The sequence below is a fragment of the Pangasianodon hypophthalmus genome, chromosome 15, assembly GCF_027358585.1.
Source record: "Pangasianodon hypophthalmus isolate fPanHyp1 chromosome 15, fPanHyp1.pri, whole genome shotgun sequence".
Taxonomy (NCBI): Eukaryota; Metazoa; Chordata; class Actinopteri; order Siluriformes; family Pangasiidae; genus Pangasianodon; species Pangasianodon hypophthalmus.
The window spans coordinates 4,120,958-4,144,922 of record NC_069724.1 but is presented as its reverse complement, the minus strand read 5'-3'; the positions used below and the strand labels follow the sequence as shown (position 1 = coordinate 4,144,922).

The 23,965-nt window shown below is 37.7% G+C and overlaps 1 protein-coding gene across 1 annotated transcript; it reads right to left on the bottom strand.

The window, feature by feature from the left end:
* gfpt2 (glutamine-fructose-6-phosphate transaminase 2) lies at positions 1–18,384 on the bottom strand. Its single transcript, XM_026938708.3, has 19 exons — positions 18,251–18,384; positions 17,576–17,683; positions 16,849–16,944; positions 16,607–16,732; positions 13,967–14,025; positions 13,296–13,430; positions 10,938–10,999; positions 8,972–9,048; positions 8,022–8,136; positions 7,445–7,608; positions 6,243–6,338; positions 5,911–6,008; positions 5,686–5,806; positions 4,707–4,864; positions 4,501–4,615; positions 3,659–3,786; positions 3,098–3,265; positions 2,486–2,647; positions 1–1,037 (listed from the first exon to the last, which is right to left on the bottom strand). Exons 1-19 carry the CDS (start codon positions 18,255–18,257, stop codon positions 993–995), a joined length of 2,040 nt encoding a protein of 679 aa, XP_026794509.1. The 5' UTR covers positions 18,258–18,384; the 3' UTR covers positions 1–992.
* Between the last annotated feature and the right edge of the window lie 5,581 nt (positions 18,385–23,965).

Below are 23,965 nucleotides of genomic sequence, written 5' to 3'. Positions count from 1 at the left end.
TCCAATCATATATGATTTATTCATTTGTCTCATTACAAGTGATCACAGTTAGAAATAATAAATGTTTCCAAATGTTTCCATTGCTCTTCATATGCAAAACATTCATCCATAATCCCATATTTAAAAAAAGTATAATAAAACTGATTTTCATTCAAGAGTATAAACATTAACAGTAGAATATAGAATGAATTACATAAGACCAACCAGGGACAATGAAAGCTGGCGATCAAGCTCAGCCCCAGAAAGTATAAAATAAGTTATCTATTTCTACAAAACATAAATAGATGCAATCACTTAAATCATGTAAATATTTCAAAGTTAAAAAAAAAATTAATGTACACTTAATAATACAATGGAATGTATTCAGTATTCCTCATTGAAAAGTGTATGTAAAGAATCTGACCCTATACTATCCAGTATGTAAGTAATAACGTTTAAAAATGTTTTTTTAAAAAAAGAGATTTGTTTACTTGAGCTAATATTAATATAAAAGTAAAGTGAGATGACTTTTGGGCAGGTGGCTTTACAGTGTTTTTCTGTGCTGTCATCAAAGGTTAAACTTTCACTTCATTCTAAGCAAAAACCATTTGATGTCTCATTCAGCTCTCTTTCACCAACTCGACCCCATGAGGGTCTTTAGGTTCCCGTTACCTTATAAGTATTGCACATTGGTATGAAAGAAGTAAACATTCTACCTGGCTGTGGTTCTCTGGAGAGCGGAGCACGTTCTCCAGAGCACAGAGGTTTTAAGGCACAGTTTAGGGTTCCCTTCACTTTAGGCACTTATGGAAAGAAAGGTGATCGAATGCACATAATTGGACCACCTTCACATTGGTTCAGCGGGTTTTGGTCATAATTCATAAATATGCAAAAAGTTTACACACACACACAGACACACTCTCACACGTAAACACGCACACTTGTAATTGCACTAGGATGGGAGATGTTCTCCATTTCAATGCTACTAGGACATGCATTTTTCCTATCATGGTTTACTCCACTGTCACTGATTTGGCCAGGTTCCTTGGGCAGTCCACCTGATGAAGAGAGAGTACTAGATTAGCATGTGCATGTTGCGAAAAAAACATACTCAGACATATGCATTATGTCATAAACTTCTTAGAGCTTAGAGCTTACGTTCCTAAAGGAGTCATTTGATGCATTATTCATCAATGATACTTCTGTAATTCTGTAATACTTCTATTCTTATCCCACAGCACTGCTGAAGTCACAAATCTGAGTCAAAAGGTGGGGATTCATTTTCTATATTATTGTGCTCATTCTAACTTATTGTTTCTATAGTAACAACATACAGAACGTAGGAACTTGTAATAATCTAAGACTAATAATAAACTAAGAAAATATCTTTGTGTTTATTAAAGAAAGAAAAAACTTTGATATGGTGAAGTTTTCTGTAAGGAGACATTTATTTTATCATTTATGGAAGGAGTCTCCAGTGTTAGCGCTTTGTAACCGTACATTTTCAACTGGCGAGGGAATGACTGTTTAGAGCTGCTATAACAACATTATAACATGTTATTCACATCATTAAATGTAACGAAAACCTGTAAAAAGTAGGACGTGTCAGTCTTTAACTGATAACAAAAATGCGCTTGGCAAAAAGGAATACAACACTTTTGGACATGGCGCTATGGGAAAATAATTAACTTTGGGGTAACATGGCGCCACTCTGTCGCTGATTATTCTCATATAACAGCATGATTCATTGTTTTATTCCTTACATATTCCTCTACTTCCTGTCTTCTTTGAGCTTTTATTAGACACTTTTAGATGTCAAATTCCTTTTACACATGCAGAATACTCATTTTCAGACAGATTTCAAATGATATTGAGATTAGAATATTCACTAGTAATAATCCACTAAGAGCAAATAAAGCAAAGAGAATATTTTCTCAAATTGGACACTCAGTCAATTTCTAGTTAAATGTACACAAACATACATTCTGGCTCCATTTATTACATACTGTAACTTGGGCACAGCTGTTCATACACCGAATATCTTGTGTGAATACACTGAATGTGTTCTGTCAGTGTAATGCTTTCCTATACCGGACAGCATATTTCTGTGTGTTTAAAGATTCTGAATAAACTCCTCCGATTAATAACATTATTCAACATCATTTCAACTTCTTTTCATATTAAGAAAATGTTAAAAGTTTGCAGATATCTTATGTAACTCTGCAGAATACATTGAAAATTGGAGCTCTTATTGGATCCGTATTAGAGTACATCTAATGATTTTAATCCCACTGTAGTTTTTAGTCATTCTATAATATATTTTGGTTTTGTGTAATTCTTGAGGAAAAACCTGCACTTCTCTATGGCCCCTATAAGGGTACATGAATTACTTAACATTTCTGCACAGGAAATTATCCTGAATAATTCCTGAATAATACAAACATCAAAGGATTAAGATAATGCATGTCAAGATAACCGCTCTAATTTCTAGAAGGTGTTGACTCACATCATATCCTCTGAGTACAGCCAGGTGGAAGGACATGAGCTGCATGGGGATGACGCAGAGGATCCCCTGCAGGCAATCTACTGTGTGGGGCAGCTCGATGGTCTTATATGCCATCTTACTAATCTCTGGGTCATCCTTGCAGCACAGGATGATGGGACGACCCTAAGAGACAAAGATTTTTTATCTTCTTGTTGAAAGATGAATAAAAACATTTGGAAAGTGCATAACTGGTTTCATAATTTTAGTAGAATGAAGGCAAATTTCCTCCAAAATTCCTGTCAAAAGCTTTTAACATTTCACAAGCTTTGACACTACGAACTGCAGTTACTCTAGAACGGCCACAAAAAAAGTCAACATTAACAGCAGTGCTGCTAAACCACATAAGGTGAATGTAGTGTCACTTCACATGGAGGCAAGATCATAATTTTGGCAAAAATTATTAGATTTATTTATATAATTCTTAAGGAAATGTATTTATTCTGATGATTTTTTCCTACACCAAATAACAATAGTCAATTTGCAAAAAAAAAAAAAAAATCCAGAAAGTGTTAAATAGTACTGAACAGTAATTTATCTGTGTAATTTATCTGGTTATTTATTTGTTGGTGTTACCTGTCTGGCGGTGACCTGCTGCAGGGCGTTGTGACACTTGGTGTAGCAGGCATCTCTCATGATCACCATAATGACAGGCATGTGGTAGTCAATCAGAGCCAAGGGGCCGTGCTTCAGCTCTCCAGCCAGAATGCCTTCTGAGTGCATGTACGTGATCTCCTTAATTTTCTGCAAAATGCATTATTACGTGATCATTAATGACATTTGAATTGCCTGCAATCTTATCAACAAAGGGCCAGTGTGGGTGCAGGTTTTCATGCCAATCAAACAGGAGCCACACCTGTTTAATCAGTTGATCTTGGCTTTCAATAGACTTAGGTGTGGCTTCTGTTTGGTTGGAATGAAAACCTGCACCCACCGGTCCTTTCCAGATAAGACTGAATGCCCTGATCTAGAGTGACAATAATATTTCTTTCATTACACTGCATATACCTGTGTTGCTAAAAAAAAAAAGGCTCCTGAATGTCTCTCTGAGTGACCTGGACTACTTTAGAAGGGATATGTTTACACTTTTATCTCATGAGTGAAATGTCATTCATACTCTAAATATAGTGTACTCACCAGTGCCCCCTCCAGGCAGGTGGCATAGTTGTAGCCACGACCCATAACTAGCAGAGACCTCTGCTGGTACAGCTCATCTGCAATGCTCTTGATCTGATTATCAAGAGCCAAAACCTCTTTGATCATCTCTGAATGAATATAGAGAAAGGAAAGTCGAATGTAGCTAACAAGTAAAAGATATGGCATCCTAAATCATCACACTAACCTCAAAGGAAATAATTAAGCTAAGCAATACCATCTGAGTTTCATAAAAATTTCATAATAAGAATATTAAACAATGAATATGCAAATGAAATTGGGACTAGAACATAATCTACATGACTTCACATTAGGTGTGTAACACAATGTCACTATCTGTAGCTGTGTCTGTATTCAGATTTATACCTGAAGTGGTTGCGTCCTAAGCCACTAAACCCAACCACTCACTCACACCCACAAGCTTCATAAGTAACCGTTCGACTGCATGAATGTATAAACCTCCCACTCACATAACTTTTTCCCAATGCACACCTCTAGTCTACACCAGATGCCATGTGCCCTTTCTGCAGGCTTTTTAAAGAACATACATAATACCTACCCTTTATTTATTATGTGTTATCTGTTCTTATAGATCATTGTGTACCATAACGTATAAGAAACCACATAACTATTCTACATATGTGCAAATAATACACAATGCTGTATACAACCATGTAAGTTCCATACATGTTAGCAAAATTTGTCTTGTAGCCCCAGATAAAAAAGAAAAAAAGAAACTTCTTATCTTGGTTGAGCAATTACATTTGGGGTATAAATTAAATCTACTAAACAATGCATTTTTATGGCATGCACATTATATTTACCAGGCAGTCGACGAAGGCCATCGATGATCTCCTGTCTCCTCTTCTGCAGCGAGAGCCTGTCCTGACTCATCATCAGGCCAAACATGACCAGAGACACAAACTGACTAGTGTAGGCCTGCACAGGAGCAAAAGACAGACTCATTACTCATTTACAGAGACAAAGAGAAGGAGAAAAACCCAACCTGTAGTAGATCACAGCCTCATACCTTGGTGCTGGCTACTCCAATCTCAGGCCCGGCGTTGATATGGACTCCGCAGTCTGTCTCTCTGGAAATGGAGCTGCCCACTGTGTTGGTGACGCCCACGGTGAGAGCCCCGTTCTGCTTACAGTAGCGCAGAGCCATCAGAGTGTCAGCTGTCTCACCTAGTTACACACACACACACATACACACACCATCTTATTTCACTACTGCCAGTATAGCTGCTACTATCATCCACTTAGTAACACTACCCTAGAAACACTTGCCCCAAATGTTTGCTGTTTGTTTCTTTGGTTTTGCTCTGGCACATACGTGCCTAAGCTTGTAACTCAGTATTTTGGACAAGGAGAAACCAAAGAAAATGCTCCGTCAACTACTAGGAAAGCCGGAAAGGCGTCCTCAACCTTAAGTTCAGCATTTGACGTCAAATCAACATGGCTGCTCGCAGTAAATAAAATATCACTACACTACTTTAAATGAGCTTATAGTAGTATTTACTTTAGATCAATCAACACGGACACATTAGTTGGTTAAATCTATAACACTGACACTTTGTACACTTTGCTATTTTGAGAAAGTAAATACATCATAAGCTCATGATTACTAATGTTAGCTAGCTAGCTTGTTGCTAAAAAAATGTGTTTTCAGGACGCATCCATGTTTTTTCCCACTTTGTAGCTTGAATACGTCAGACGTTAGGAGTTGAGACTTCCTACTTTCCGAATGCAGCATTATTCTTATAAAATAGCAGAGATTTGCAATTTCTTTTATTTCTTAAATTTTAGGTTTCTAATTATTTACAAAAAATAATTGTGGGAATTACAGGCAAAGTTCAGAGGAGGAACAATATATAAATGAGGTGTTTGTGTTCACTAATCATTCTGCAAATGTTAGAATAAACTGTGTAAATTAGATTTTGCACTGAAATGTTCCTTTAAGGAGATCTGATAAGGAAGTATAGTCAGCACAGGGTGGAGTATTGTACCTGATTGACTGATGAAAAAGCAAACGTCATCTCTATAGACCGGAGTGGTGCGGTCCAGGAAGTCGCTGGCCAGCTCCACCATGACCGGCAGCTCTGTTAGTTCCTCCAGGATCTGCCGTGTCTGAGCGCACGCAGAAGCACATTCAAATCAATCAAAGAAAACATTTTAATCCCTGTGCAAAAACGAAAAAAATTAATGTTGATAAACTGCTGAATGGAACTTACTGCAACTCCTGCGTGAAAGCTGGTGCCACAGCCAATTATAATGAGGCGGCGGCATCTCTTGATCTCCTTCAGATGATCCTTTAAACCACCAAGCACCACTGCACACACAAGGGCATGGGTTATTAAGAATCCTTTACCACAATCCTCTACCGCCCCTGTCTGAAATCTAAATATTTCCTGCGAAAAAGTCCAAGCTTTAAGAGAAACAACCAATGTTTAAAATGGCGTCCATTTGTATGAGCTCCTCTAAATCACTGGGGCGTTTTTAGCTCTAGAGGACGTGCAGTGTGAGTGCTGGTTCACAGCTGCTGGTGACTGGGTTCAGACTCTACCTGTGCTTGTGTCAAAGCAGATCCGGCCTCTCATGGTGTTGAAGATAGACTCGGGCTGCTCAAAGATTTCCTTCTGCATGAAGGCTTTGAAGTTGCCTGAGGGAGAAAACCATGACAGCTAGCATAAGCATACAGAACAGGTGTAATGTAGCTAGGAACATGGATATACAGATACGGTCAGAGAGCAGGAAAGAAGGAGAGAGCAAGATACATGATACAGTTATGGTTTTTACTATAATATGTTTATTCATTCATTAGAATTATTGGTCACAAGTTCTCACCATACACAGTTTTATATTTTGGCATTTATACTTACTTCCAAAAATGGGCTTGCTTTTAGAAACCGTAACAAAGAATAGGTATAAGAGAACTGAAAAATGTTTGTGACTTTCATGTAATTATCTGGTCAGCCTATCACGTAGCAGTAGCGCAATGCATACACTGGGCAGTAGAAGATTTGAAAAAGACCAGGCAATATTTCGGACCGGTTTCAGTGAGTTTGTGTCCCATGTAGCCTCAGATTCCAGTTCTTGGCTGACAGGAGTGGAACCCGATGTGGTCTTCTGCTGCTGCAGCCCATCAACCTCAAGATTTGGCATACTGTGAATTCTGAGATGCTTTTCTGATCACCACGGTTGTAAAGAGTTACTGTAGACTCAAACCTGTCTGGCCATTCCTCTCTAACCTCAACAAGGCATTTCTTCCCACAGAACTGCTGTTTACTAGATGTTTTGCGTTTCTTAAATCTCAAACAAGCCCATCTGGCATCACCAAGTCTATGAGATTACATTTTCCCCTCATTCTGATGTTTGATGTGAACAATCACTGAAGCTCTTGACCTGTATCTGCATCATTTTATGCATTGCGCTGCTGATGAGATAATTGCATAAGTGATCAGATGTACAGGTGTTCCTGTTAAAGTGGATGGTGAGAACAGTATAATTTGCTCTCAGAGTAAATCGACTATTAATAAAATATTAATTCAGAGTTCTTTTAGTACCTGAAAACTTGAAAGTTAATAATTCTTTAGATGTAGGTCTTTGTGTGCTGGAACACTTGGTTAATAATTTTCATTATTTAACTGCCAGTCCCTTTGCTTAGTCTGTGGCATTAATTATGATGAAGCTCTAATAAAATGGTGTTTGAAAAGCTCTCACTGGAGTAAAGCTGTGTGTGTGTGTGTGTGTGTGTCTATTGCAGACCTTTCATAATCTGCTGTAGCTCCATCTGCAGGGTCTGGATGACTCGGACAGGGTCCTCTCCAGCACTGCGGCTCATGCGGTGCAGAGACAGCTTCCCCTCCGCCACAGCCGCTATGTCATCATCCTCCAGGTAGATCACCTTATTGGTGTGCTCAATGATGGCACTGAGAACCACAGAAAGACAGAGAGAGAGAGAGAGAGAGAGAGAGAAAGAGAAAGAGAGATGTGAGTGCACTGATTTGACAAATAGACAAAAAATATCAGACAGGAATCTTCTGGGTAACTGCTTTAAATCATGACTTCAAAGCAATTCTGCGACAAACTGAGCCAAACAGGGAACACTTGTGGCAATACAATTTCTAAGCCGAAGTTGCAGTAAGACTTGGTGGCCACACAGAGGCAGCCCTGAGCTTCCCATGCATACGCATCGCATCAGTCATTTAAGATGGAATTTCATGGGCGAAGTCCCTCTTGAAGTTATCCTAGCTATTTACGCAGGGAGAGAGACTCATGACTCTATACTGACGTCTCCTATGACTGTATCGTGTGTGTGTGTGTGTGTGTGTGTGTGTGTCACCTGGCATCAGAGGCGAAGTAAAACTCCACAGCCATCCTGTCATTTACAGAGTGCAGGGCATTGCTGCTGTCCACCTTGTTGATGTAGTTCTTATTCTGAATATCTCTTGATTCTCCTGTAAATAAAAAGATGTCACAGTTACTAAAAATAAAAGACTACTGAATTATTTAGTGTAACATTCAGAGCAGCAGGACGTGTGAGTTATATAGTATCTGGACTTTGGATTTAGAATTGCAAACACTTTATTTTATATCTACTACACAGAAAATGGCATAGTACAGGATTGTACAGTAAATATGCTTTACAATTATTTACTGTAAATTTCCAGTAAGTGCTGCCAGTACATTGCTGTATCTCTTACAGCAAATTTTTTTAAAGTGCATGTGCGATTTGTGGAAAACTTTTCTGACACGTTTTGCCGAATTGAGAAAAGAACTTGGTTGAAACTCATAATCAACCTTATAATGGAGTTATTCTTCAGTCAGAGGTACAGTATTTGTAGATTATGCCCTAAATCTGTATAACTCAATCTCTCAGGATGAGGTGTGGAAGAATTTGTGGTTATGTGTTGCCAAGCTCAGAGTATACACATTCAGCCTGCTCATGCATGGTGTCATAAAATCTTATGGAAAAGCAAATTAGCTAGAACTACTTATTATTGTATTGCTCATCATAAGACTGTTATTTTGTTTCTATTGTTTCTCAGTGTCGAAATTCTTAATGCCTCTGATCTCACATTTCTGCTAGGTCCTGAACTACAACATGCATGTGGTTCCAACTTTGATTTCGTCATAAAGCCGTGCCTTTCCCCTTGGGTGGGAGGGTAGAGGACAATGAAATAGAGCATTAAACGTGAAACAGAACTGGTTTGGCAAGCCATGGTTGTGTGTATGTGCGTGTGTATGTTTGTGTATGTGTGCCACATAGCTTGGTGGACAGTGGAGGCTCACCGTTGTACTGAATGTGGATCTGCTCAGTGGAGAGCTTGTACTTGCTTCGGACACCAATGAGCAGAGGACTTCCTCTCCTAGGAGACGCAAAACAGAATTTCTCAAATTCTATGCAATATTCCGTGTGATCTATGTCACAAAGTATTAAAAAATCAGATGGAGAGAAAAAATAAGCCGTCTCCAGGCCCTCATTAACCCATCCTTCTTAAGTCACAGATGATATTCTACAAACTAATCAAAGAGAATGAAAGAAACTCATATACAAAGATTAACTAAAAACACTTGGTGTCTTGGAATGCTATCAGTTACGTACATGACCCTGAACACTGGTTTGTGCAGTGTATTTACTCAGAAATGTGATTGATCTGATATATGATATTTAGTGCACTACAATATAAGTTTCACAATAAAAGTCTTCGCTTTGATAAGTAGTCTTAAAATTGGCACCAGCTTTCTTCTTCCGTGTCCTTACAGGACTTTTCTTTCCCTGTTTTTCGCAACACAGAAGATATTAGAAACTCCTGGAGTATCTGATAGTCTGAGTGGGACTCGGGTTTAACCTACAAACCAAATAATGCCTGTGTGAAAATAAAAGCTGGTTTACTTTGTTCTAACATCCGTGTTCAGATCCTTTCCGCCAGGGCAAGACACAGGGAACATGACACCTGATAAATATAGTTTACTGTGGAATGCAAGACTGTATGGTGACTTGTGCCAAAGCTTCCTTGGTACACATTCTCACAATCCACATTGTTTAAACAGGTTTTGGATTAAAATAAATTCAGCCAACTAAATCATGTCTATCAAAATGTAAGGCACTGTAATTCAGGACAATGGAGCTTAATCAGTTCGGATACAGGAAAAAGACAAACGCTGAAAAGAATGTACAGATTTCTGAACAGGCTCAGTGAGATGTGGATTCAAATGAAGTCAAATGACAAGAGGCTTATGCAGATAGGAAGAGAAAAGTGAAGAGAGAGCTTTCCAACAAGGAAAGTAGACAGAGAGAGAGTGAGAGAAAGAGAGAAAGAGAAAGCCTTTCTTGGACACTTGAACAGATTTAGCCGAAGCAAGTTTTTCGATTACGCATTATAGGAAGCAATTTAGATTTTAGGAGAAAACTTGAAGAATAAAACAGATTATCCATGTACTGACTTGCACAATTCCCTGATCTGAAGAAAGCAAATGACCACAACCAACAGCATGCTCATTCAGAGTGAAACAAAGGCAGATGGGAGCCATTAACTCTGTACGTGGTCCCACTCGGCTCGCTTCCATATGTATAAATCAATATTACACTGTTTCTAAAGGGTTACAGCACAACTCTTCTTGAGTAAGACATATTCATATGTCTGGATCTAGTGCTCTTTTCCTCTGGCGGTGAATGGAACACATTCACCAGGAGGATGTAGCGGCAGTAAGTCTTAGGCTATCAAACTGCCACATTTATTTTATTGTCTGCTAGTTTGGGGAGAAATCATGCTCCTTGCATCAGCACTGAATTGCTGCATTAACCCTTACCTGTCTGTATTGTAACTTCCTACATTTTGCTATTAGTTTTATTGTAGTTCCTGAATAATTCATGGACTTTAAGGGGTTAAAGGTATGGTCAGTGATATTTGAAACTAATACATCTCGCACTTCGCTTCTATCAAAGCCACAACTACCAAAAAAAAAACCAGGCCGCGTAGCCTCAGAGTCCTGATTGGTTGGATATTTGTGGTGCGTATCATTTGGTTTTCCCTCCCATTTTACAGAACCAGGGTTTTTCCTCTGGCCAAATAATTATTACCAGCTGACAGAATGTGAGAAGAACTATACCAAATATTACAAATGACTTTAGAGAGTTTAGAAAGCTTCTGTGGTTTGCTAATCTACAGTAGACGAGAAACATTATATAGTGAGAGTGATGGAGTGAGTGGGTAAAAAAGTTTAAGCATTTCTTAGACACTGTATTGCTACAGACCTGGTGACGACGGCCTCTCCTGGGAAGTGAATACTTTTGAAAACCAGAGCAAAAGCCCCCTCCTGCAGACAGAATAAAAGAACATTATTAGTACACTCCTAGAAATGAGACTCATTTACATACATATTAAATCTAAATGGAAATGCGTCTTCAAAGATTCTTGCATTCGACTGTAAAGTCCTGTCACGGTGCACTAATGTGCAGCAGCGAGGAGGTCAGGGGCCGAGTGAGAGGTGCTGAGAGAACAGAAAGCCACAGTGAGCACTGAGAGAAGGAGGAATATATCAGCCCTGTGTGCAAGAGAGAAACCCACAAGCGCAAACACACTCGCACACACATACATGCACAGACGCACGCATGCACTCACACACACACACCTATAAATGTTTTAACTCATCCAGGTCATTTTGGTTTGTCTAGTAGTAGTAAGGTATTTTCCATAAAACTACCTTCTTAAATGTGTGAGGAGAGTTTGCAACTAATTAGGCAGTTTGTGCATGATGATGAGTGTTTGTGGAATCTGTATGGATTGATATAGATGCATTAAATATAGTTGACAAAGTTAAAATGTACAGGAATGTGATTTATTGAATTACTGAAATAAAAAAAAATATGATCATACACACGCTACATGAACAAGAACAACAACAACGAGGTAAACACAGGAACACAAGAACATGACGTGAGCTTGCCAAATGCAAGACAAAGAGTGCTACCAGAGACAGAACTTGAATACCCGTGCTCAATAGACATAAAGGTGACTCAGGTGTGTGTGATATCGTGAGGTGGAGGGGCCCATGGGTAACGCAGTCTTGACACACCGAACAAACATATTATGACTCGTAGATAAAGTAAGCGTACTACATTTATGACCAGCTTACGGTCACTATGTGCCTTGCAATATATATTAAAACAAACAGACCAGTTATCTGTGCTTTTTCAATTTCTAAATGTTGCCTTATAATCGATGTATCGATCCAAATCGTCCAATCATTACACCCCTATTAGGAAAAGTGCTATCTACCTTCTTCCACATACATGAGCTCAGAGATGCCCAGGATTGTTTAATGTCTCTGTGATTGACAGGGGAGAGTGTAAAGTACAGCCAATTTTGCCTGTACAGCTGTGGCAACATCAGGATTCGAACTACCCCAAATCTCCCGAAAATAGTTCGCTCTTCTTCTCTTCTGTTACACCCCCTTAATGCTGCTGCCTTTAACAAAGCTGAATATTGTATATCATGAAAGTATCATGATTTTTGCCATTCATCATTCACAAAAACATTCTAATCTACAATATACTCACAACCATATACACACACACACACACACACACAAAATTAGAAAAAAAAACCAAAAGCAAATCGCTCAAACATGTACAGTGAAGTCACAGTCTGTTTCTACTCAGACCAAAACTCCTTTTCCTCTCTCCCTCCCTCTGGCCCCTCTAACGCCAAAGAGTCCTCCCTGAGCCCAGCTTGCTATAAGGAAGACAAAAGACCCATAAATCCTACATACTACAAGACTCGAGGCAGCTCAAAACCATTATCGCTCTTTCATCTCATAGAATTTCAGCGCTAACCCAAGAAGACACGGCCAAGCACAATTTAGATAATGAATTCATTTTATAGGAGAAGCCATAAAGCGAGATGAGTCTCTCTTAGTGAGGTAGAGGAAAGGGGAAAGTCAAACAGGTCTCAGCTGATAGGGAGTGCTGCTCTTTATAAACTAATGATAAACAACAGGTTCCGGTAAGGAGAAGGACAGGAGGATAACAAGGATACGGATGTGATGTTGCTCTCACGGGAGACGTTTACTTAGATACGTGGACTCCGTAACCTTCTGAAAAAAAAAATTATGGTCCTGAAGCCTGACCAAAGGTGGTATTGATCACTGATAAAGCCATATATGCTTATTACAGTACAGAATAAGAATAATATGAAGCAAGAGTTTAGTTTGCACTGACTGTGATATAGCCAAAGCAGGTTAAGGCTTTTGACAATTAACAACACTAAATTAAATATTCAAAGTTTTAAATAAAACTTAAATTTTACACATACGATGTGAAAGGTAATGTTGACACAATATGTAACATTGTAATCTACTGAGAGTTATTATAACCTAAGATATACAACAGGCTATAAACCTGGTAATAACACCCCTGAAATAAAGGACTGTTACGGAACTATCTTTGCCTCGTAAAACCCACGCAGAAACTGAGCAACAACTGGACTTCGTTCCCAATATTATGAGCAAAAGTCCCAGAAGAGTCTGAGTAAGACTCACACACACATACACATACACGCAATCACACACACACAAACGCGTACACCCACAGACTCACAGCCGTATTGCTTACCAGCTGCTGGATGACACGTTCCACCAGGGTGGAGAAAGACACATAGTCGCTTTCACGGTTGTCATAAAGATACTTGATCAGCTTGGGGATAACTTCAGTGTCTGTCTCTGATTCAAACTCGTAGCCTTTGGAGATCTGTCAAAAGGGTGGGATCCGGCAGTGCCATGGTTACACAACCAAGCAAAAGCAAAATACACAAAAGTTTTGTTTTTCTTAAAGAAAAAAATGGTCTCACAATGGATTCTGAGTATTAAACTCTAATAGCTATATTCATCAGGCAGATAAGGTAGTATCTCACACCCCCAGAGAGAATTAGTTGTTGATAGTGTATTAACACATTGTCTTCTGTTACTGCAGCCTCATAACGAGAGGTTTGGGGAATGTGCTAAAATGTTGTGTTGAGAGATGAAGAAAGAGCCATATGGCTTGCTGGATTAGTCATCTGTTCAACTTTAGGCCAAGTCTAGCATCATTTTATCCACAGGAAAAAAAAACATTATTATTACTACATCTGTACTTTTTTCTCACAGAATATTTTTTTCACAACTTCCTTAGTTCAGCTCAGACTTCTAATTCAAAAGACTGCATTTTTACAATTCAAACAGTTCACTTGGATCCTCTGCTGTAAAGGTTTCCCGCTGAATTCAAAGTTTTGTGAAAATTTCACTCACCAGATACTTCTTCAGTTCTTTGTAGTTAGTGATAATGCCATTGTGGATCACCACAAACTCTGCAGAAAAAAGGTAGACATTATTAATGAATGAATGAATTAATATCATAGCTGTCAATGCATACCCTGCTCATTTTTGTCTTTTTTCTTTTTTTTAATAAAATAGCAATTTCTTTTTTAAAAAAATACAACAAAACCTTGATCTTAAGCTGCATCTCTTATTTTTATTATTTCTGACCTTGTTCCATTACTAGCATATTTTACAAAACGTTAGGCCCCACTATAGTCGGAAATCAGTTAGAATGAAATAAAAGAATATTTAACAATGTCCTTTAGATATGGTCAAGAGTCATTCATCCTCTTAGCTCTAACGTTTACAGGCATATAAAATGGCATATAAAGTGAGTGAAGGAAGTTTTCTTTGAACATGTCGCTGCAGATTACCATCGTGATCAGCAGCTGCTAGGTCAGATCATCCTTCTTACTAACATATTTATTCCTGTGCAAGAAGTGATGAATTCTGGACAGGAATTTAGGCCTATTGGGAAAATGGCTATATTTTCTTGAAACCATACTGGCATGGAAAAATAACATTGTTCACTAGTTAATCACTTTTTAAAATAACATTATCACTTATGGAACAATTTAAAGTGATTTTGTTCACAGTTTCAATGAAAAATTCAGTTTGTTGTTGTTTCTAATCCCTGGTCAAAACACATCTTTGTGCTTATGTATCAGACACAAAACACACTCGTGTACCGAAGACTAGCGAAAGATCACCAAAAATCAAAATGCTTTGCTATTGTGTGTCAAGTAAATCTCTTTCAAACAGATTTAATGTCAAGTCAAGTCCAGCGTCGAGCTACGAAAATTAAGAAATGGTGCTGTAATTTGTGATTATTAATCACAAAGCATTTATTTCTTACACACTGCATGTGACACATTCATTTAATTCATACTGGCTGGGACATTATTCCTTCATTAGAGCATGGAGCTTCATTTAGATGCTTTCTGACTACAGGTAAGTAAATATAATATCATGCGTTGGTCTGATTATAATAAACATGCGTTTCTACAGCATACAATCAAACAGCTAGATGAAATAAGATTAGTGTGTGAAAAGCCATTTTTAATTGCACTGGTTTTAAACTGAGAGATGCTGTCTCTTTCACTTCAATGCACTTTTAACTTCTTTTCACCGCTCCATCAGCTCGCATTTACACACATGCAGAGCAAAAACACAAAAGTAAGAGAGACAAGACATTAGAGAACTGCCAAAAACCTTTTTTTTTTTTTTTTTTAACCATTAAGTTACATCAAGGGCACAAACACAGCAGGCTTTATAAAGTCATGTTCAGCTCCTCTGAATTAAAGGACACGCCCTCTCCAATGATGATGTCAGAGCGATTTGAACACTGGCATTTTACAGTATAAATGTGTTTTAAACTCAGGTTCAACAGGTTATGTTGAAAGGTCTATCCTCACCTAATAGCTTAAATAACCATACACACCCACTGTATAAAGTATGTTTGTATGTATGTTTGTATATCCTAATTAACAAGGTGGAGGATGGACAGTTAGGTATTCTTACCTAATGGAAACAACAAAAAAAAATCTAACAGTTAGCCAAGATATGTATATTACACAAAGTCAGAAGCTTGGGGATTAAAGGAATATTTCAGCGTTTCTCAAAGTAAAGTCTATCTACGACATCTGTAGCATATATTGTGCAGTTACCGTGAAAAAAGAACCGAATAAAATAGACATTTACTTGAATCTCACTATTAGGGAGAAAAATATTTATGTATTTTCGTCAAATGCTTTCATTAATTCTTACGTCAAAGATATCTATGAATTAAGTTTTAAAACTCCAAAAACTCTACATAGCTACACATTAAAACAGAAATACCTCCATTTCTTCCTGTTCAAACAAGGGTATAAACCATGTTTATACCCTTGTTTGAACAGGAACAAAGTTTGAACAACTTGCTCTAGAATTCACCAACTGCGCTTAGACTTACTCTATAACCATGTTTTGAGTTGTATGAGTTTTCTTTCGTTAGTGTGTACAGGAAACTGTATTGAAATTGTTGTACATAGTAATTAGATAGACTATAGTTAAGAGAGAGATTAGGTTTGTAATCATGTGTAAGCATGTTTCAGGGATGTATGATGCTATAATACATTTGAATACCTTTAGATCATTAAGAGCATAGTTTAAATGCTGCTTCTATTTTTACTGAATATGTCTTGCTTGGGAAAGTAGTTGGGTGACTGGATGTTAAATCACTAGCTCTAACTGGTTCTTCTGCCTGAGGCTGTCTAATGGACAGTTTCTGCTTACTGCCCGTTTATTTGCTTAGGTCAGCTGTCACATCTGCACTGAACTAGGCAAAGCCGTTGTCTTTTATGTTTGCTCTGATCTATTGAGGATGAGGATGTGTAGACTTCCCTAAGTGACAGTGAGTAGTGTGGCCTGACAAATGACTACATAACAGCTGGTCAGTTAACATTCCAGATGTTACACTCCCAGTAATTACTGGGTAATGTAATGGTTAGGTTACTAGATACAGTAATGTAATGTTGAATTTGTGTATTCATTGTGAAACCTGAAATCTGAACTTCTGCAAGTGTGTATTACCGTTGTTCTTGTCAGAGCGCTGAGGGTGGCTGTTGACAGCGCTGGGCTCTCCGTGTGTCGCCCAGCGAGTGTGAGCAATGCCAAAGTGTGTGTCCATTTCCATTCCCAAATCAATCGCGTCATTCTCTGACAAGACCAAAGAACATTGGATTAGGAGTTAGTGATAAAGCAATCAGAAAGAAAGTAAACAAGAGCTAGTAAAAAAAAAAAAAAAAAGAAAAAAAAAAAAAGACAAGACTCACTGTACAGCTCCTCGTCCAGTGCTTTCACTTTTCCCTTCTTCTTAAACAGGCAGATCTGTTCTTTGTCATGTTTCCCAGTACCATCCACTGCAATACCTGGACAAAACAGACAATCAGATCATTAAAAACCCGGAAAAGTCATCTGTTCACGCAGAGCTTAAAGAAATACTCCAGCATTTATCAGTCTATCTATCTCTTCTTTAGCATATGGGAGGTTACCAAGGACAAGAATTTCAACATTGTACCGTGATGAGGAAGAAAACAAAAAAAAGAAAAGCCTGTTTGCTCAAAATTTACTCATAATGGAAGTCTAAGGGCAGCTGCAAAGGACAGTCAATAAATGTTTATGTGAAACATTTTGTAGGACGCACCCATGATTTCTTCACTCATGAAAACTAAGCTCTACATTGGTACAGTTTGTCGTTTCATTTATTGCTTGTAGAAAACAGGTTGTTCTTTTCTCAGTTTTCTTGCACTCTACAAATGTAATAGATACTCATTAGGTTTGAAAAAAACAACAAGCCCAAAACACTAAAGTATTCGTTTAAATCTCCAGTTAAATGGATCAGTCGACTACTTCTCGTTTAGCAGCAGGAGAAAAGGAGCACCTGGGCCTCCTTGCTGCCAAAAGCACATGAAACAGGCCCTCTGTTCAGCTCTGAGTCGTATCTGTTACGAGCAGAACACACTGCCATGACATTCAGCGAGCTGGGAGGAGCTGGCTCACCTGCAGAGTCATAACCTCTGTACTCCAGCCTCTGCAGTCCCTTCACCAGTGTAGTAAAGATCTCCTTCCTCGTCCGGGGAACTCTGTAGTTCAGGTAGGCGAAAATCCCTGGAGGGAGGTTTACAGAAAGGAGGGAGGAAATGTTAATGGATATCAGATACAGGTGAAAGGGCTTCCTGAGTAGGTTGCAGATGAATGAATAAGGGAAATGAGGACAAAAATGAAGTGGTTCATGTGAATCATATGATGTAAGAAAACAGGATTTCTCCCAAATCTAAAGTAATGCATGGTTTAGACATGACTTTAGGTTTTTTTTTTTTTTTTAGCAAACAAGAAAGGAAGGAAGAGAAAACAAGGAGACTTTTCATGCAGCCACGTAGCTTGTGGATTTGCAGCACTGGCAGCTCGCGCGCATCCGGATCTGTCCCTGTTCACACTAACATGCTCCCAGCATGAGGAATGTTATATAACTGTTATATCATTTCATTCCTCACTCTCATTTCCGGATGATACTAATGACTAATCTCTCTCTCTATAATCCGATCGCTGATTATTACATGTTTTTTGTTTTTTTTCCAAAGCGACGACATTACACACCTCATCCCCTGGATCTCCTGGATCTTCTAGATCTCCTGGATCTTAGTCTATATGTGAAAAAAAGATTCCTTCACTCACCACACATCGTAACGCAGTCCTCTTTTCAAGCAAAGTGGAATAAATCGCTGCTTTAAGTCGCTTTCCGGGTCGCTCACACACTCACACACACTCTCGAACGAACACACCCACACACACCGTGTGTGTTCAACTTATAAGCGCGCCTGCCCTACGCTGGCCACGCCCACTGCTGCTCATAACAAACCAAAAATCATAGGTGGCGTAATGACGTCAGCGCGCACGGCCGCGCCCATGACATCATTAATTAATCACCCAAACTCTGTATGTTAATGCAATGTTATATTAATGTTAATTTTTCTTTAAATTTTATTCACAGGGATGGAAATCACAACCAGGCATTATCAGAGTTATTACATTTATGTTACACTGAGTTCATATAATTATTAGTACTGGTGTAAAACTCCACAGCATAGGATATAATTTTGATTCTTAAGGCATCAATTCGATATTTGTTGATACCATTGATACAGTACGATTTGATTTAGTAGCCTCTAATCGATATTAATATGTTACGATATTAATGGTAGGCCTATCATTAACTTGCAGATGATGATGATGATGATGATGATGATGATGTAGAGAAGTGCTATTTTAAGTATCAGAGTTCTGGCCAGATCACCTTGCTAGAATATTTACACACCAGTTTAAAAACATGAATCATATTTTATACACCATTCGTCTGTCCTGTCTTAATCGGTAATACCCAATTTATGATTGTCGCATGGATTCATTTCAATCGTTGCCTTATAAATTGTTGCATAGATGCACAAACCTCACACACTCACTGACTTTCAGTAAATGCTTTATCCTGATCGGGGTCGTGTTGGATCCGGAGCCTGTTCCAGGAACACTAGGAGTGAGACGGGAATACATGCTGGAATGGGACACGAATCCATCACAGAACACCACACACCAAATCATATTCACACCAAAGGGCAGATGATGTTATCAGATCCACCTAGTGAGGATGGAGGAAGCTTGGAGGAAACCCAGACAGGAAGAACATGCACAGAAACTCCACTCAGGATCGAAGTGGGGAACCCTGGAGCCACCGTGCTGCCTAGTCCAAACCTTAACAACTCAAAAACGGGTCGAGCTGTAAATAATGTCAACTCGGACCTAATAAGTTCTGTCAGTGGAAAGTTTAGGAATTGAAAGCTCTACAGCTCTACATCTTTAAATCATGCTCATGGAGTAAATCTGTGCAGAGGAGGGTCAGTAGAATTTATTTTACATTTATTTTAAAGGCATCCCTTTAAATACCACCAAGGGATTTAACTTTGCCTCGTCATTTAATTATGTCTTCCTCCTGGCCATGCAACTACACTCATTAAAGAAGGTTCACTCTAGAACCCTTAAGATTTCTTGGGCTAGTAACTCTCAGTATCCTTAAAATATTCTACACAGAACCTTACAGAGGGTTTCTCTATTTGAAAGAGATTCAAGTAGGAAATAAGAACCTTTAGCCCTCCATAGAACCCTTGCGACCCCTTAAATCTTTTTCATGTACCTCCTCAGCACTGATTTATTTTACGCACATCATCCACTTATCCAAATATTAGGCTCATTATTATAATTATATTATGGCTATTAGTGCATTAGAGCTTCTTCTTCTTTTTAATTCCTATTCCTTTATTCCATTATTTATAGGCTACTTGTTTTTGAGTTAACAAGGTTTGGATTATATTACATACCATTACATCCAATAACTATAACTTTAACTATGATTAATAACCGTAAGAATGTAATAACTGTAATAACTTTGAAAAGGGTGGACTCTGATTTATACCACTGTAATAACAATAATATAAAAAAACAACAAACAGACCCCGCCTGGATATGGTTCATGGACCTCCACTGGAGAAATACAGCACTAGAACCTTTTAAAATTGGGATCCTTTACATATATCCAAGCATATATTCAATCTTGATGGTGGTTAAGATTATAATTAACTGTCAGTTATTATGCAGCAGTAATTATTATCCAGTAATTATAGCTATAATTAACTGATTGACTGCAATTGAATTGGTTTAAAATCATGCCAGTGAAATACTAATATGTTTCCCAAAATATGTTCACTTCATAATTCATGGCAAGCTTTATTAACTAATATTAATAATTTTTCATAATGCGATCCAAAATGTTTGGATTGTACATTCTGATTGTACTCAGTGTAGCTGGTTTCTTAAAGTGGAAAGTTCAAGAATAAAAAAAAGCTCTCACGGCTTCTGTTAATAAATATAATGGTATGCATTTGCCCGATTGTGTGCTTAATTATGAGCTTAGTCTGATTAGGATCATGAAATAAATCTGTTCTGTTGTTTTTTTTAATACCATGAAGAAATCAGAGCTATCAACATGTCCTCACAGATCTCAGGACTCAGTCAGCACATGAATAAATGCGAATTACTCATAGCAGAAGATTTTTTTTTTTTTTTTTTCCCCAGGTATGTCATACCAATCTACTAGTATCATTGCATAAAAAAATATAAAACTCCAACCCCCTGGTTCCAGTGAAGAATTCAATTTATGGTCACATTTATTACCGGAAGAAGTCTGAGGTTGAAGGTCTGTCCAGCCTTATCTATACTTGATGTGTCAGAAAGGTGTATGATGAAAAAAATGAACTTGCCCTGGTATGGGAAACTTTTGCTCTTAGATGTCTTAGGTGTTTCCCCTTTGAATACTTCCTTCATAGGGAAACTAATTTAATAATCTCTTTTGAACTTAGGGTGGCTTAAACTTCCTCAAGTCACCGATATATTTTAATAAGTTCTCTCCACATAAATGCTGTTTTTCAAAAACCAAGCTGTAAAGCTGTTCAGACATGAACACCTTTATAAGAAGAGATGGTTAATAATAATGTTTCACCAGTTTCACTGGGGTACTATTTTTCATATCATTATCAAACTATGCTATCGAAAACTTCAAAAGGAAATTGCTTCCTGAATCATGAGTGTCTCTCATCAAGTAAAAATCTATTAGCTAATATATTAGCAAGATTATTTACAGAAGTTTTGTACTTAAACCTGCTGGAGTATTGTAGCATGCAATTATAATCATTAAAGGAACATAATCATCACTTTAACTTGAGTACAAATAACATGTTACAGGAAGTAACTTTTGGAATTTTACATATATGAAAGGAAAATGAACACTTCATCATCTTCCAGTTGCAGCTCTGAAGAACTGTCCATTTATTGTATACTTCCTAATTGACAGGTAACTATGTACATTTGAAAAAATGATTTTGAAAAATGACAAATACAAACCAAATTATCTCATACTATTAAGCTTCTCTTAATGTCACCAGAGAATCATATTCCTGTAAATACACCAAATTCTACGTTAAAGCATTTTCTTATTTACATAAAAATGTCAAGGCCAAGACTACTCTACCTGTGTAAACTTACATTTTTATTTTAATCATCAAGCACTTGTTCTAGTATTGTTTTTCTAATGTACTACACGGTGAAATCTGTATATTTAACAGTTTAAAACATATTAACAATAAAGGTGTATAATTACATAATTACGTAACTAAAAATGAATGGTATAATTATAATTGCATTCACTGACCCAACCCGTTAATGATCAAGATTATTCTCTTTCGCTTTCTCTCTCTGTTTCTCTCTCTCTCTCACTCTCTCTCACACACACACACACACACACAGTGATCATGTGAATATATTTCAGGTTTTTCTGCATTTCATTTTCATTTCTTCAGTTGCAGGCGTGTTGAGTTTTTTTTTAGATATTCACCTGTTCCTTAGAAAATGACTCAAAGCATATTAAACTGATTAGTAGTTTGGTTTGATTTGTGGCATAAATGACGACCAACACAATTCCTGTGGTGACATCTGTATAGTTATGATAGTTAATCGATGATTATGATAAATACATGAAGACCAATCTCAGCTCTCCTACTGGTTTGGGCTCTATTCATCTTGCACTAATGGAAAAAAAAAAAAAAAAAGGTATCTCAGGGCTAAAGTCCCCCGGGTTGAATTCAATAGACAGAATACAGTTATTGTTCTGAGGAAATCTTATATCTTAATAAATATGTTTAGAGTCCAGAGATTTTATGTCATATTTTCCTATTTTAATATAAGCTTTTAATGGTTTTCTATTGACCAACAGTACTGCTTCTCTGTACACATCTGTGCAGCATTAAGTTGGTTGAGAAAGGGACTCTGGACCCCCCCTGTGTGTTTCTCTTTTCAGCAGCTAGGGAACGGATAACGTGAAGTCACAACTCACCCACACACACCATAACCACAGTGGGCAATAAAGTCTAGGCTTATAGAGTAGAGATTGTGAAATCACTGACCCAGAACAGTGACCTAGAGATCACATGGATGTCGGATAGATACTAGTTACATAATTGTGTGTTACGGTTATACTCCGTGCCATATAAAAATGACTATTTACACTAAAATTCCTCATCAGGTATATGTTAGAAAGTATTTCTGGGAAATATTACAGTGAACTTAACTTTATTTATCTCAAATTAAAGCTTTGAATTTTTTGCTGAGTCTGTTATCATTCTTTGCTCTTTTAAAATTGAAGAGCTCAACCATTTTAAAGGTACAACAGTAGATTTATTTTATTTCTTACTTTTACAAATTACACGGAAAATTATGTTGAACATATATAACAGATTAAAAAAAAATCTTTAAGCCATGGCATCAGCACAAGTGCACACGTGGCTGAGAAATCTCGCCTCACAGTCTGGAGCGCTTGTCTGTGTTCGGACAGGGTTCTTGTTAGTCATTTTATACACACTTTGCAACACCTCTTCACTCCACCCCAATCACTATCTGAAACCAACACATGCCCAGGACACCCTGATAATTCTCCTGTGAGCAAAAACATAACTGCAGTAAAACCAGAATAAACACTCAAAGCGCTTTTCCGTGATGGGGTCATTTATTACTGGTGAAGGGGATAAAGCTGGACATGGAATTAACCATGTTTCAAGACAGGTCTGTAAATGCACCCTGTATAAAACTTTGTTTGAACTGTTTGAATTGTTGGACTTACATAACAAATCAAGTGCATATCTTTTTTTAATAACAAAGAAAAAGACAGTGAAAGCACTCAGTAATCATTTACCAGCCAAATTTAGCGTCTTTATAGGGTTATAACTTGGCTTTCAGGGAGCTGAATGGCCTATCTTTTAGATAGTGATGCTAACAAGGTTCACCTGCTAATACGAAAGCTTAGAGTTCATAAGAGCTTATTACAAAGAAAAACAGGACAGTGATGGCACTCGTGACCATTCTCATAAATCATTACGAGATAAATTGTGCATTGTTTATGGTGTTATAACTTGGCTTTCAAGCAGTTGAATGAACATATGTGCTTGAAAGTGATGTCCTGAGAGTCCTTAACTAAGCTAATGCTAACTCTAGATGAACCATTATAGTTTCTGGGACAGAGCTTTGTGTACATGGGTGGGAATGGGCAGAGAGCTCAAGGGGTAAAAAAAAATCTTGCCTAATGGTCATTTAAACTAGCTGTAAAAATTTTCTCACTGAAAATAGAGTGCTCTGATTTAAAATTTTAATAAATAAAATTCAAATAAAATACATGGTGGAGGAAGTTTCAGAGGAGCGGGAGTTTGCCAGACATTAGTGCCTTTATTTTTTTCCATGTCATGTAATAAACCATTTCTCCAAATGTATTTATGAGTTGCCTATGGAGATTGAATA